General features: G+C 44.6%; 1 protein-coding gene across 1 annotated transcript in view; it reads left to right on the forward strand.

Annotated features, from left to right (window-relative positions):
- The window catches only part of LOC120846733, a 175,475-nt gene that overhangs the window by 62,871 nt on the left and 97,027 nt on the right, over positions 1 to 15,577 (forward strand). Inside the window, exon 8 of the mRNA XM_040218600.1 lies at positions 9,779 to 9,921. Coding sequence (XP_040074534.1) covers positions 9,779 to 9,921 — 143 coding nt within the window. The remainder of the gene's footprint in view (positions 1 to 9,778; positions 9,922 to 15,577) is intronic.

Below are 15,577 nucleotides of genomic sequence, written 5' to 3' on the forward strand. Positions count from 1 at the left end.
TTGCTCAACGCGCCGAAGAAGTCCGCCAGCTCGCCCGACTCATGATTCAAGACCAGCAACGCGTCGACGCGCGCCGCTACAAACTTCGTCGCAGGGACGTTCACTTCCAGCCCGGAGACAGGGTATGGGTGTGGACGCCCATCCGTCGCCGCGGCCTCAGTGAGAAACTGCTGAAACGGTACTTTGGACCATACAAGGTACTTCGTCGCCTCGGCGAGCTGAACTACGAGGTGATGCCCGACGGAACAAGAACATCATCACGCCGCCCACCACGACCTGAAGTCGTCCACGTCGTGCGCCTGAAGCCGTACTACGCTCGATAGGACTGTGGATCTTATGTGTTTCAAATGACTCTTTAGTTTGTCGTTCTTTTTATGTGCTTTGTTTTGTTTTGTGTTGCATCGAGGCGATGCACTTTTTAAGGGGGGAGTAATGCCGCGCGCCAAGTAGGCAGCGCGGCCGTAGCCTAACGGTTATCGCGCTTGCCTCCCACGCGAATGGCCAGGGTTCGATTCCTGGCCGCGGCTACGCATTTTTGTTTGCACTGTAATGTGATGTTCTAGTGAATTCGAGAACCGTCTAGCTGATTCGAGGTTGGAATGTTCTCCGCGTCGAACCTTCTACATCGAATGCTCCAGAAGCCAACGGTGTACAAAAGCGGCTCCGCCTGGCAAGCAGGAGTCAGTCTCGCCCCAGCGTTCGACTCTGCTGCCACGCCGACTTCGACGCCCGCGACGCTCTATTATTATCTTTTGTACTCTTTTATTTTTGGCACAAGTTCGCCACATTAAACGTTTATTTCTTCCTGTTTATTTCCTCTTATTTATTGGTCACCACCCGTGACAATATTCGTCGCGAATCACAGTTCCTATTCCGCCAGATAAGCTGGCCACCTCATCTTCATCTCGGTATATAGGCACATCTACGCAATATCGCCGGAGCAAAAAACTTGCCAGGAAACACGCTTTCTCGCATTGGCGTTGTCTCCGAGGCTCCGGCATTCAATTTTTCGAGCTTAGTGCTAGCTCAATAGGAAGACTCCGAGTTGCAGAATTCAGGGATTCCTCAACATCCCCGCAGCTACAACCCGTTGCACAGTCACTTGCCAACAGCGAGGTAATCTATGGCATGTCGACTGGCACACCTCGACCATATGTACCTCAACAATTCCGACAACCAATATTTTATGTCATCTATGATCCTGATTATCCCGCATTCGCGCAACTCAGCGCCTCGTTACATCAGGATACATCTAATCCCGAATCAAATCTGACATCTGACTGGTGTTGAAAACATGCTGCAGAGGCCGACGTGCCAAAGTTCTTCGACACACGAAGAAACCGCTGCGCGCCTTTCGACCACCGGATGCCTGGTTCGACCATGTCCACATTGATATTACAGGCCCTCCATCAGCCTCAAAAGGGGTTTGCCATATTTTGATATGTGTAGACAGAATCACGAAATAGCCAGTCGCTGTTCCACTCCCAAATATGACAGCCGAGAACGTCGCGCACGCTTTTATCTCCATATTGATGGCACGGTTCGGTTGTCCCTCTATCGTCACAAGCGACCGGGGCCGACAGTTTAAGAGCATTTTCCACCACCCTCGTCAAGAGCTCAGACGCACGCTTCATACACACCATTGCGTACAAAAGGAATGGTTGAGCCACCACACCACCAACTAAAGGTAGCAGTGGGGACAAGAGATCGCGCCCATTGGGCAAGTCACCTTCCTCTTGTACATCTCGGCATCTATGCTACCTTTAAGGCTGACACCACATGCACCTCAGCCGAGCTTGTCTACGGTATCCCATATCGGTTACCAGGAGAATGTTTCGCCTATATGCCATCTCCATCTACTCCGTCATTCCTACAAGATTTGATAAATTCGACTCCCTACGACCAACCCAACCTAGACAACAGATTGGTCGGCAAGCCCGTCGACTCGTGAGCAGGTGAAGCGTGAGCGGGTTATAAAAGAAAAAAAAAATGTCTCTTGACTGCGCTCTGGACGGACTAATTTAATTTTTTGGTACATCGAACGCCCTACGCAGATGTATATACCTATATCAAACTTGACAAAAACTGACCATGCATTTCACTTGCAATCCTCAAACAAAATAATTTGGCGTCCAGATATATCAGGCGATTGAGAAAGTAAGTATACCATTCACGCACAGGTCACATGAAAGTATTTGCTTCAAGGTTGGATATGCGCAGTAGTGTTTTCTCCCACCTTAAGGTAGTCACAAAATGCCTGACGCTATTTTGTAAGATTGTGGTCACGCTGACGGTTCGTAACCTGCTTTAACTTGAAGTAAGCAAATTGGCCCATTGTCTGTCTGAGACAAAAGTTTCTGAGCGATGAACGTTACATCCCTCGTGAGAGTAATTAGAAATTTCACAGAATTTTTATAATCACGATTATTGAGAGTAAATAAAAGACTATCTGATATGTACATTAAAGCAAACATTACAGTGCGTTCCAAATGAAATGCGGAGTGATAGTCCTCTCTGATCATGAAATATTGTGAGGTGAAAATCGATTCTTAAATTTAAAGAACAGAAGCTACATCACGCAAAACAGGCCCCTGCGTTGTATTGTCATGGAAAAGCTAGAGAAAATGATCAACTTCTATCTCCACAAAAACAAGAAATTGATTGAACAGCTTTAAGGGATGTAATTATGTTATGTAATTTGGAAGTCTCTGTGGAGGAAAGTGGAAAAAGTGGATTCGGGATTTAAGTTCTACCGCGACTGGTGATGGGACATTTTGCTTCTAGGTCACTCCAATATCAACGCTGCAGTTTTTGAAAAAACAAAAAAAAAACAAAGACGCCGACTCGTGCTAACAGGATTCGGTGCGCATATTGTGTATGTTGTGACAGGAGAAAATTTGTTGCTCGAATTCATTCTTCGAAGCACAAATATCAATGCTCCTGCTTTTTCTTTTACAACAACGTCAGCTGCAGTGGGCTCTTACTGGTCGAGTGTCGTGTTGCCGAAAACGAAAGGAACATACGCGCTCTTATCGCAGATGCCTTTGGCGCCTGGAGTGGGCGAGTGCGCCAGTAACCCTTGCACTTTAGTTGAGGATAGTCGTGTTTGAGGCGCAGCACGTTCGGTCGATCGCGATTACCCTGGGGGCAGACTTGAAAAGTAATATGTTACAAGTAACGTATTACTTCTAACCTGTTACTTTTTCAAGTAATTATGTAATTGCCACGTCACCGTTTTGTGGCAGTAATTTGCAATGTGATTTCGTTACTAAATAATGTAACGGATTCATTTGATTACTCTTATTTTTAAAATATGAGCATAATATTGAAACTCAAGTAATATGAGCAGGCAATTAAAGGGATCATAAAAATAATTTTGGGCTGAGATAAATATTCTTAAATTGGAATTTAACAGGTTGCACATCGTTGAGTGAGCAAAAAAAAAGTGAAAGCCGTTTACCACTCCCTGTAACGCCGAATTGGAGCGCAGCTCTTGAGGAGGAGGAGGGGAGGGTACTGAGGGCCACGTGTTCTCGGGGGGGGGGGGGGGGGGTCACGTGACCTCGGGGGTCACGTGCCCCCTCAGAGGTCACGTGACCTCGGGAGGGGGTCACGTGACTCCCCAGGTCACGTGACCCCCGGGTCACGTGACCAAAATTTTTCCGCTAGATTTAGCGGGGAAATTTTTTCCGCTAGATTTAGCGGGGAAAGTTTTCCGCTAGATTTAGCGGGGAAATTTTTTCCGCTAGATTTAGCGGGGAAATTTTTTCCGCTAGATTTAGCGGGGAAATTTTCCCGCTAGATTTAGCGGGGAAATTTTTTCCGCTAGATTTAGCGGGGAAAGTTTTCCGCTAGATTTAGCGGGGAAATTTTTTCCGCTACATTTAGCGGGGAAATTTTTTCGGCTAGGATTTAGCGGGGAAAGTTTTCCGCTAGATTTAGCGGGAAAATTTTTTCCGCTAGATTTGACGGGGAAATTTTCCCGCTAGATTTAGCGGGGAAATTTTTCCGCTAGATTTAGCGGGGAAATTTTTTCCGCTAGATTTAGCGGGGAAAGTTTTCCACTAGATTTAGCGGGAAAATTTTTTCCGCTAGATTTGAAGGGGAAATTTTTCCGCTAGATTTAGCGGGGAAATTTTTTCCGCTAGGTTTAGCGGGGAAATTTTTTCCGCTACATTTAGCGGGGAAATTTTTCCGCTAGATTTAGCGGGGAAATTTTTTCCGCTAGATTTAGCGGGGAAATTTACCCATAATGCACCGCGCGGTTACGCCGACGGCGACGGCGACGGCGACGGCGACGGCGATGCCGCTCAAGCCGGGAACGGGCCCCTAAGAGCTGCGCTCTAAAAAGAAAACTTGTACACAAAAATAGAGAGCCAAAAGCCTGCTTTTCCGTAAAAATTTTTTTAAAATGTAGCGAACATTTTTTTACATGTTTTTCTTCGAAAGTTGTTCGCCTTTTTGCGGTGGTGCATCCGCAGTGCCCATCTACGTCAGTCGAACCCAGCTCGCACATTGGACACGAGAATTGCCTCACCCGGACGTATTCGCTCTTTAACAATCAATCCATCCACGATTATTTGGATGCCAGTTCCTGGACAGTGAGGGCCGTGGCGGCACTTGTCATCAGCGTAAGCAGCGATAGAGTGCGGGCGGAGTGGTAGTGAGTCGACATCTTGTGGACGCTGAGCTCGGGAATAATAAAAAAAAAAACGTACGAAGACAAAAAAAAAATTTTAAACAAAGCTGAAATTTATTGATTTGAGCACACCAATAAATAGACTTCCAAACACACAGAGAAAGAGACAGGGGAAGACAAAGGGAGAAAAGGAACTGAAACGCATGAAAAAGACGATCAACAAGTTCTCCCCGGACAGCATAATTTACTCCCCGTCTGCACACTTTTGGAAAGGGAACCGCCACCCGAACAACAATTCCCGAAGGTCCAAAACACAGGGAGACCTCCAAATCGCTAAAGCCTATAGGCTTGATTTCCTACTCCAAGCAACCGCTTCCCGTTTCGTTCCCCCCCCCCCCCCCCCCCCGACCTCAAGTCTACAAGCCCCCCCTCACCACAAGCAAAAACTCTCATTCGATCACTGATAACCAAAGACGGCTGGCTTACATAAATCCCCCGTCGGGGATGCTCAAAGTCTCCTTAAATAGATTTCTAAATAAATCTTTTTCGCTACACAGGGCGCAATTTTCATCCCAAAGAGCGGAATAAAAATTACACTAACCAACGGGCTTTACCAATTCAAAACTCTGCACCGTAATCTTTACACTTCTTTTGTGTTCCCTTAGACGGTCATTTAAACAACGCCCTGTTTGTCCAACGTAACCCAACCCGCAATCAAACTATATATTATAGACCACCTTTGCGACACAGGTGACAGAGGGATCCCTATGTTTTTTCCCGCAACATCCATCACGTCTGAAGGTAAACGGGGTAAGCTTGTCCAAACAAAAGCTTGTTTTAAAAACCGCATTTACGTTAAATTTCGCCTCAAGGCTTTTAGGCTATTAGAAATACCATGAAAATAAGGAATCACCACAAAGGTTCAACCTTGAACTTCCTCCACGGTGCCCAATTCACGTACAAGCAGTCTACGTACACTTGAAACGATAGACACTAAACTATACCCCGCCGACAGTAGACGTTTGATATTAATGCCGAAAGTGGTCCCGACACAATGAAAACAAGATTTCTTCAGTGCATTGCCCAATTAATCATCTCACTACTTCCCCTTTCACGAGTTTAGAATGCGCACTCCATCTAGAAAGAACCCTCCTCGCAGTTTCCTTCCCATAAGACCAGCAACACCCCTTTTATAGTTGCAAGTCTAAAAAACTGCAACTTTCCTTCCTTCGCTGACTGAGAGGTGAATTCCAAATCTAGAGCAGCGGTCAAAATAAAGTTATGGATCTCAGTAGCGGAATGTTGAATCGGAGCACAAACCAAGATGTCATCAACAAAACCTCCGAACCAAAACCTTATCAACACCCAAAGAGTTAACCAAATCTGTTATTTTCCGGTTAAGAGTGCACCGGAATCAAAATTCACATCGAGTCACGAAAAATGGTAAGTTGCACTTTAGGGTACACTTGCAACTATTGAATAAAAATAGGCTTCGCTGCTCTTATGGGAAGGAAACTGCGAGTGGGGTTCTTTCTGAATAGAGTGCTCATTCTAAACTCGTGAAAGGGGGAGTGGTAAGGTCAATAATTGGCAATGCACTGAATAAATCTGGTTTTCAATATGTCATGAATGCTTTCGGCGTTCAGATCAGACGTCTATTGTCGGTGGGGTATAGTTTAGAGTTTATCGTTTCAAACGTACGTAGACAGCTTGTACGCGCATCGGGGACCGCTGAAAAAGTTCAAGGGGGATCCTTTGCGGTGATTCCTTATTTTCATGGTATTTTGCATAGCCTAAAAGCTTTGGGGGCAAAATATAACGTAAATGTTTTTAAAACAGATTTTCGTTTGAACGAGCTTGCCTCGCTTACTTTCAGACGTGAGGGATGTTCCGGAAAAAAACATAGAGATCTCTCTGTCACCTGCGTCGCAGAGGTTGTATATAAGATACCTTTTGATTGCGGGTTGTGTTATGTTGGACAAACAGGGCGTTGTTTAAATCACCGTTTTACGGAGCACAAAATGAGTGTAAATAATAAGGAGCAGAATTCTGAATTGGCAAATCATGTTGGTGCATGTAATCTCTTTTCCCTTCTTTGGGATGAAACATCCCTTCTGTGTAACGAAAAAGATTTGTTTAGAAGGCTAGTTAAGGAGACTTTCTACATCTGCGAGTGCGGGAATTCAGGAAGCCAGCCGACTTTTGTTATGAGCGATCGGATGAAAGACTTTTTGCTGAAGGGGCCTTGTTACCTAGGGGGTGGGGGCAGGAAGCGGTTGCTTGGAAGTAGGAAATTGAGCTTAGGCTTTAGCGGTTTGGAGGTCGCCCTGTGTGTTGGACCTTGGGGTTGTTGTTGTTCGGATGGCGATTCCCTTTCAAAAAGTGTGGAGCCGGGGAGTTGATAACGGTGTCTGAGTAGAACTCATTGATCGTCTTGTTTATGCGTTTGAGTTCATCCTTTCCTTTTCTCTTTCTCCATGTGTTTGCAAGTCTATTTTTTGTGCTCAAATCAATAAATTTCAGCGGCGTTCGAGATATTGAGGTCTTCGTCCGTTTTTTTTTTATTGATCCCCGTCTCAGGGCGTACAAGATGCCGACTTTTCAACGCTTGCCAGTTAAAAGTTCCACGGTGTGCTCAAAAGGCACGGCGCAAGCTTGAGGTCATCGCATCCGGGGTCCAAGCACGTCACGCCGACGTGATTTTTTATTTCTCCTTTTACTTGAGGAGAAAAGCTAACTAGGAAGAAGTTGAAAAATTATTTCAAGGTCCCCTTAAGCAGCATAAATATAGGAAGTTAAACAATAAATAAAACATCGTGAAGAGCAGAGCAACCAAGACAAAACACAATTTTGTGTATGGCCGGTCACCACTAGAAAAACCTGCAAGGCATGATGATAATACAGAAATTGAAGTAAAGACGCAGGCGAGCTGGTGACGAATCATGGTGGAAAAAACCCAAAGACAAACAGTTAAAAGGGCAGAACAACACCGTCTCAAAACCAGCACTACAATGATTTAACTCGACATAGTGTTCCTTCTTCTCTGACCAGGTTACGGGAAGAGAAGAAGAAAGACTGCGCCAAATTAAATCATTGTTGTGCTGGTTTTGAGACGGTGTTGTTCTGTCCTTTTAGCTCTGTATCTCTGGGTTCTTCTACTATGATAATACAATTCATGAAAAGGTGCCATCGAGCTGGACAAGCATGACGATAATAATCCCTGGGGAAGGGGAATGAGGGTAACAAAAAAAAAACACCCAAATTTCAAGGGAATATTACCGTTCAAAGCATTTAAAAGTATGCAAAAAAAAAAAAAAAAAGACCAAAAGGAAAACTCCGAGCAGGCTTTGCCTGCTTCCATCTTTCTGCGCATGAGAAATGAAAAGTTGTGCTGCAGAACATTTTAGAAAACATAAAAATAGTTTCTACTTTTTTCGTTATAAGTGTACGGATTAACTAACGTGACAGTATTTTGTAACGTAACGAGTAAAATAATCTGTTACTTTTCAGCGAAAGTAATTTGTAGCGGTAATTCGTTACATTTGATGCTGGGTGATTTGTAATAGTTTTCCATTACTTTTTTTTTAAGTAACGGGCACAGGTCTGGCAGGGGGTCATGCGATCGCGCTACTCGCCACCTGTTCTTTGTCTTCTTCAGACGCCCGTTCCCTCGGCGCTCTGAACCTTTGCGCGCAAGAATGGAGTGGCTGATGCGTACGCCTGAGCAAGCAGCGGCTGCTCGACGGCGTAAACGCGCCCTTGAGAGAGAACGTCGTCTGTGTAGGAGCAGACTGCCTAACCCCGGGTGTCTGTATAGAACGCACTCGACGTGAAGACCATGCTGAATTTGAATTCAGCATGGTCTTCAGCATGATAGAAGAAAAAGTTAGCGAGCAAATAATGGACGCACTGCTGCGACCAAGCAATTCATGCACCGCGTCCGCGAGATTGTGCTAGGTCCTAATTGTCTTGTGTGTTATTGGCTGTAGTTTACACCAGGCACCGCGCGACGCAACATCGCCTGAATTTGCAATCAATCATGGCGAAATATCATGGAAACGTCGCACCAGCTGGCGCTGTCCATTCGCATCACGTCACGTGTTCCTGCGCGCAATCGAATTCTGAGAGAGAGAGGATGTTTCGTAGTAAAATTTAAAACTAAATGCTCGGCAAGCTGAACAAAACAGTCGGTCTGCTTTACGACAAATCAAGGACTCATTCTTCAAAAATAATGAAACATTCTCACCGCCCTAAGACTGGATCATTTGGTGGATTAAAAGCCATTATTATTTTTTTTCTTATTTTCATACAGGTTCTTGATGGCCAGTGGTTCAGTAACTATAGGTTGACATAAACATGAATCTCTCAGTCGCTGATATTTTTTCTTAGTTAGCGACTACTTAGTCGCGATACTAATTTTAAAACAGCGCTAGTTAGTCACGACTGGTGAATACGGCTGATGAACTGAACTCGTACAGGGGCACATGTCCTCCTTCTTAAACTCGTGGTTAAAATGTCGCTGATAGCAAAATATGGGAACCAAATGTATACCAAAATGTAGCGATGAACACACAAATATTTCTGGTATTGGTGGTTTATTCCCAATTATGTCCTTAAAATTTTCCGCGTATGTAGAAAGCCCCGGTACCGAACGCCGGCGCAAGTGGCGCGTTTTTTGACAAGTGTTGTGCTAGTTCAAGGCGTACCGGTCAAACTACGTGGCGAAGTTTTTACTCCACAATCACAATCCAGCTTCATAAATATATTCCATCTGTCGTAGTACCAAATATGGCTTTGAGCCGCTCGCAAAATAATACTATTTTTGTAATGGGGTGGCGGCGTTACGTTTGAGGGGCACTGCACAATAGCGACGTTTGTTCCTGGTAATATGATAATTTCTTAATATGCTTTGACTAAGCTCCTTTTTAAATATGCTACTTGATTTATTTCAGAACTCAGGCCACGACTTCGCCAAAAGGGGCGTTGTGCTTTTTAAAGTTTTTTTTATGAAAGCATTATTTAAAATTTATGACATGGCTCATAAGCGTCCTAATTGATACACACAATAAAAAAAAAGCTCCTGACTTCCTAGCCCCCTAAAGGTGCGTTCTGGTTTAATCTGTATTCTTTGTGTTCCAGAAAGGCCTAACGAAGAAGTTGTATAAATTTATAGAGCTTAGTGGCACCTCCTATCTCGACGCCAGTGTTACACTTTCCAACCTTAAAGAGGAGGTAAAACAGACATCATACGAATCATATGATGCTGTCTTTCTGTCAACAAAGTAAGTGGGTTCGTCAGTATCTTTAGATGTGTTTGAAGGTTTACGAGTTTACCATACAATTGTTCATTGCAAATTCATTTTGCTCCGTTTCAAAATGGTCAGTCAAATTTTCAGTTTCATGTTCAAATTAACGTTCCTTACAATGTTCAGGGTAAGCTGTTTCTTAAAGCTGCCTAGAAAGACCAAAGAAACGCTCGAACTCTATATCATTAGAACTAAGCAAGTTATCGCAGCGTTAAAAAAAAAAAAAAAAAAAATATATATATATATATATATATATATATATATATATATATATATATGGGCAAAAGTGATGTGCGCAGACACAGCAGCCGTAGGATGAAAAGAATAAAATTCTAATTTAATGGCGAAAAAAGTCACGCAAGAAAAAAGGGTGAAGTGCCGAAAAAAAGTTGTATTCGTTTACGGGAATAATGAAGACTAGGCACAGGAGCGCTAATTACGCGGGAAAGAAACTTCTAAACAGGACGGAGTAAAAGTCAAAGTTAACACACAAGAACTTACAAAAATAAATTGTTAAATGAAAAATAAAATAAAGAATTGAAAATAAAAAATGTATAAAAAATAAGAAAAGGGCCTGACGTCCGTCGACGTTTCGGCAGTGGCACTGCCTTCTTCAGGACGGGAGCCCACATGGCGTGGTAGGTTAGTTTTATAAAATATCTAGGGAGAGGGTTAGTTAACGCGAAAGTTCGAAGGGGTTTGTAGGGTAAGGTAAGCACGGGGGGGGGGGGGGGGGGGACGAGTCCAATTTTGTCGCGATGAGGGAGGCGGTTCTGGGTTTTTTTCACAGGTGCGCTGGTGGTATGGAGGAGCTCGTAGGGAAGGGGAACACAGAGGGCAAAGTCCAATCTTGACGCGATGAGGCATGACAATTGTAGGTTCTGTTCGCCGGTGTATTGGTAGCAGATAGAGCTTGCCGGGAGAGGAAGCGCCAGGGGGTACGAGTCCACTTTTGTCGCGGTGAGGGATTAAGGTTGTGGATTTTGTTCGGAAGCTGCCCTCCCGGGTAATTACGGTGCAGTGAGTGAGTCGTAGCGTCCTTGAGTGACCGAGTCGTCTGGGGCCCTCTTTCTCCTTGTCCCCGAGGGCTGGTACGTCCAGACCCAAGAAGGAAGAAAAAGGAGAGAAAAAAAGGAATTAAGTAGGGCGGGGATGTCGCGGCAGGTGGTCGTTTAAGCTGTGTATGGTTGACAGAGTGCCCAAATCTTTGTTAATTTTGCACTGGAATTTATGAATTAGGAATGACTCGCGAATTTTTCTATTTGTTTGACTTTTGAAGCCACTCTGTATGATGACTAATTTTGCCTCCGTTATTACATGTCCACTCTGGCTAAAGTGTTTGGATACTGGAAGGTCGGGTTTGCATCTAACGTTAGGTTTCTTTGTTTCTCGGGTGCGGCTTTTTCTGAACGTTTTTTTTTCTTAATGTGTTCTTAATTACTGTTTGTTAGCACTGTTCAGTTGTTGGGTTTATTTCGTCATGGCGTAGCTGCCTGGCGGTGATGTAGAGAGCGTGTTCGCTCGCATTTGGTTGCGTCCCGTTTAGGGAATGCCCGGAGGAGTTGGTTTGTGTTCTTGCCATGTGCGGCTGAGTTTTCTCGTCTTTATTAAATTTTTGATTTTTTGTTTTTTGTTTTACCTTTACGTGCCGTCGACTTCTTTGTCTGACTCTCCACCAGGCGTGGACCTATCGCCTTGCCATCGCTCGAACCTAAATACTTTATTTTATTTTTTTTAACGCAATTTTCGTTAAGATCGGAGTTGGGCAATTTAATTGCTATTTATTTATTTTTATTTCCTACCCCTCTCCATGACACACTCTGTGTGTGTTTTGGGACCGTTTCTGTGTCACCACTTTTGTGTATTACGGAAGTGAAAGAACATTCCCTGGTGACCTGTGCGATGTGCGGTGAACAAACCCCCAGCGTTTGGTTTCGGAAAGAATTGTATATAATATATCGACGATGTGGTGACTTTCTTTGTCTTAGTAATATGACAGCTAATAGCTAGTCGTGCTAGTTTACTGTGAAAGGTTTATAAATCGAAACAATACAACGTCTGTGCCTTTTGGTTATTGAAAGTCTACTAGGCCTGCTGATTTGGCTAGATATGTATCTCCTGGTTTCCGCTCTTATCAAAACATACATAAATTTTCAATACCATAAAATTCGTTTATAATTGATTACAAAATGCAGACGAAAACTCAAGAAAACTTTTTCACAATTCATAGAGACGCATGGGTCGCTATGTCTGACTTAGGTCTTGCAAAACAAAGACGTCTTTTTTCCGATATCGAGGCCTAAATATAAAACATACAAACAAAATATACACTTTCTAGGCTTGATTTTCGTGTAGACAACTATCATATCAACATTTGAACAAAAAAATAAAAAAATAAAAAATGGGTTTTTTGAGAAAATCAATTTCAAAAATGGCTCTTTTTGGTTTTTGCATAATATTAACGTAAATGTAACGCAAAAAATATTTTATACAGCCGAGTCATTTTATAATACATACAAAGAGCGTGTTTTGGGCTCTCCGTGGACATAAAACATATTGGTGTAACCCAAGTAGATCGCCAGTAATTAATTGTCAAAGTTCGTCAACAATTGACCGAGGAGGCGTTTTTGACATTTTTACAGAAAAAAAGCAAAACGCCCAAAATTATTTCATGGTATTGGAGCCTTTTAAATGTGTACACAGAGTGCTTGAAAAAAGTTAATATAATGTGGACTGACAATCCATGGCGGGAGATCAAGCGAAACATCCGACCCACGACGGGTGTGAAAAACACTGCTTATCGCCGCGGCCTCTTTAAAAATTCATAAGTCGAGAACAAAAAATCCGACGAGCTTGCGGTTTGTGGCGACTGCGGTTTTAGAAACGGCGCCATAACATATATGTTTTTCATCGAAATTAAAAATTCGACCTTTTTTGCCTGCACGATTTAAGATGAACCACCCACATAGATATATATATATATATATTGGAAGACTGTTGATGAATAGATGGGGTTTATACAATGAGCGAGGAGCGATTACAGTGGTTTCGCCAATATAACGGTTCGAGTAACGGCCGAGCACAGCACGAGCTTGTATACTTCGTTTCAGCTTCGGTCCAGACGCAGCCTATGCTACAAGCGCGAGCATGTGGCCCAGAACAGTGCTTGCACTGCACGAGCGCGCGTGCTTGGCAGGGATGCCGAAAGCCCGGAGCTCGCGCTTGTAGCTTTTGCTGCGTCTGGACCGAAGCTGAAACGTAGTATAGCGCTGCACGAGATCTGCGGGCACCGGTCGAAATCCAGCTTCTTCTTTCGTCCTAACAGGTACCTCCCCTTGCCAAGAGGGCCGGTCCACCGGCCCTTGTGGTTAGGGAGCTTGGCGGTGGTAGGGTTTGAGGAGGGCGATGTGGACGATATCAGTAGATTTTGTGCGGTTATCTCGTGGCGGAAGTACCGCAGTTACTTCGTAGTTCGTAGGTGTCAGCTGGCGAGAAATACGGAAAGGGCCTCGGAATTGTTTTTGGAGCTTTTCGCATTTTCCGGGCTGGCGGGACGGTGTCCAAACAAAAACCTCTGCACCGATATTGTATGAACCTGGAGGGTGGTGCTCGGCGCGACCAATGTTTTGTTGTTGTGATGCAAGCGTGCGAATACGTGAGAGCTGTCTGACTTCTTCAGCACGGTAGAGACCGTCTTGGGCGTAATTATCGAGAGAATAATCTTCTATATATGGCAACAATGTGTCAATGGTACATAACGGCTCGCGAGCATAGAGGAGATAATAAGGGGAGTAACCAGTAGTGGCTTGACGGCTGGTGTTATAAGCGTATGTAACGTAGGGCAAAATAAAATCCCAGTTGTCCTGCTCGTCAGTAATATACATGGACATCATATTGGCTAGAGTATGAATAAATCGTTCTGCCAAGCCATTCGTTTGGGGATGGTAGGCGGTCGTGATGTGATGAATAGTGTTTGCAAGGCGGCGAACGTCATGGAGGAGGTTTGCAACAAAAGGCGTTCCTCTGTCTGTGATGATGGACTGGGGGGCGCCGTGTTGGAGAAGGATGGAATCAAGAAAGAAATCGGCAGCATGAAGGGCCATGGCGGTCGGGAGCGCTTTGGTTTCGGCGTAGCGCGCTAAGTAGTCGATAGCTACGATGATCCATCGGTTTTGGGCTTGTGACTGGGGGAAGGGCCCCAGAATGTCAATTGCAATGCGCTCGAATGGGTGGTTTGGGGAGAAAGGGGTCGAAGAGGCCCAGGAGGTGCTGTTGTGGGTCTTTTCTTGGTCTGGCATGAATGGCATGCTCGAACATAGTTATTTATGGTACGGTGCATGCCAGTCCAGAAGAATCTAAAGCGTATTCTGAAATACGTTTTAGCAAAGGGCTGTGGGGTCGTCGTGATTCGCTTGAAGAATTTGTTTCTGTAAATGTCGCGGAACCACAAGAAGCCATTGTCGTCCTTGGGGCTCGTAGTTGCGTCTATAAAGGACGTTATTCTGAATAATAAAGACACGGGCGCGTCGTTTAGTGCGTTGAGTGCAGGATGTTGCGACGCCTTGTAAGTAATGAATCAGCGGTTTCAAGGAATCGTCAGACAGTTGCGCTGAAGCCATATCGATGTTATCGAGAGTTGCTGTAGCATGTGAGGTTTATGTCTGGAGAGAAATGGTTGTATCGTCAGCAAGAGGACATCGAGATAATCCGTCAGCGTCGAGGTGTCGTTTCCCTGATTTGTAGACGACAGTGAAAAGGTAGTCTTGAAGCTTTAAGGATCAACGCCCTAGACGTCCCGAGGGGTCCTTGAGGCTAGCCAACCAGCAAAGCGCGTGGTGATCAGTCACGATACGAAATGGGGATCCATACAAATAGGGACGAAACTTGGAGATAGCCCAGATGACGGCTAAGCATTCTTTTTGAGTAGTCGAAAAGTTGCGTTCGCCTTTGTTAAGTGTTCGGCTAGCATAGGCAAGGACACATTGCTGGCCATTGTGGCTTTGAGCGAGAACGGCGCCTATACCGTGGCCACTGGCATCGGTGCGTATCTCGGTGTCGGCACCTTCGATGAAGTGGCCCAAGACTGGAGCCGACGTTAATGCTGTCTTGAGTGTTTCAAATGATGTTTCCTGGTGTGGGCCCCATTAAAAAGATGCGTCTCTGCGTAGCAGTTGATTAAGCGGCTCAGCGATATGAGAAAATCCGGAAATAAATTTTCTGAAGTACGTGCATAAGCCCAGAAATGTTCTCAAGTCCTTGACATTTTGTGGGACCGGGAAGTTGAACACAGCTCGTGTTTTGTCTGAGTCTGGGCCTATTCCAACTGCGCTGACCAGGTGATTGAGCACATTGACTTTCTTGGCGGCAAAAATACATTTTTTTAGTTCAACTGTAACCCAGCGGCACGAATGCAGTCAAAGACCGTGCGAAGACGAGATAGGTGGTTGTCGAAATTTGAAGAAAAGACAACAATATCGTCCAGGTAACAAAGGCAGATGTTCCAAGAGAGGCCACGAAGGAGAACGTCCATCATGCGCTCGAATGTCGCAGGCGCATTACAGAGCCCGAAAGGCATAACCTTGAAGTGGTAAAGGCCTTCAGGTGTTATAAATGCTGTTTTAGGTTTATCAGC

This window comes from Ixodes scapularis, unplaced genomic scaffold (genome assembly GCF_016920785.2).
Source record: "Ixodes scapularis isolate PalLabHiFi unplaced genomic scaffold, ASM1692078v2 PGA_scaffold4__175_contigs__length_147842914, whole genome shotgun sequence".
Classification (NCBI taxonomy): domain Eukaryota; kingdom Metazoa; phylum Arthropoda; class Arachnida; order Ixodida; family Ixodidae; genus Ixodes; species Ixodes scapularis.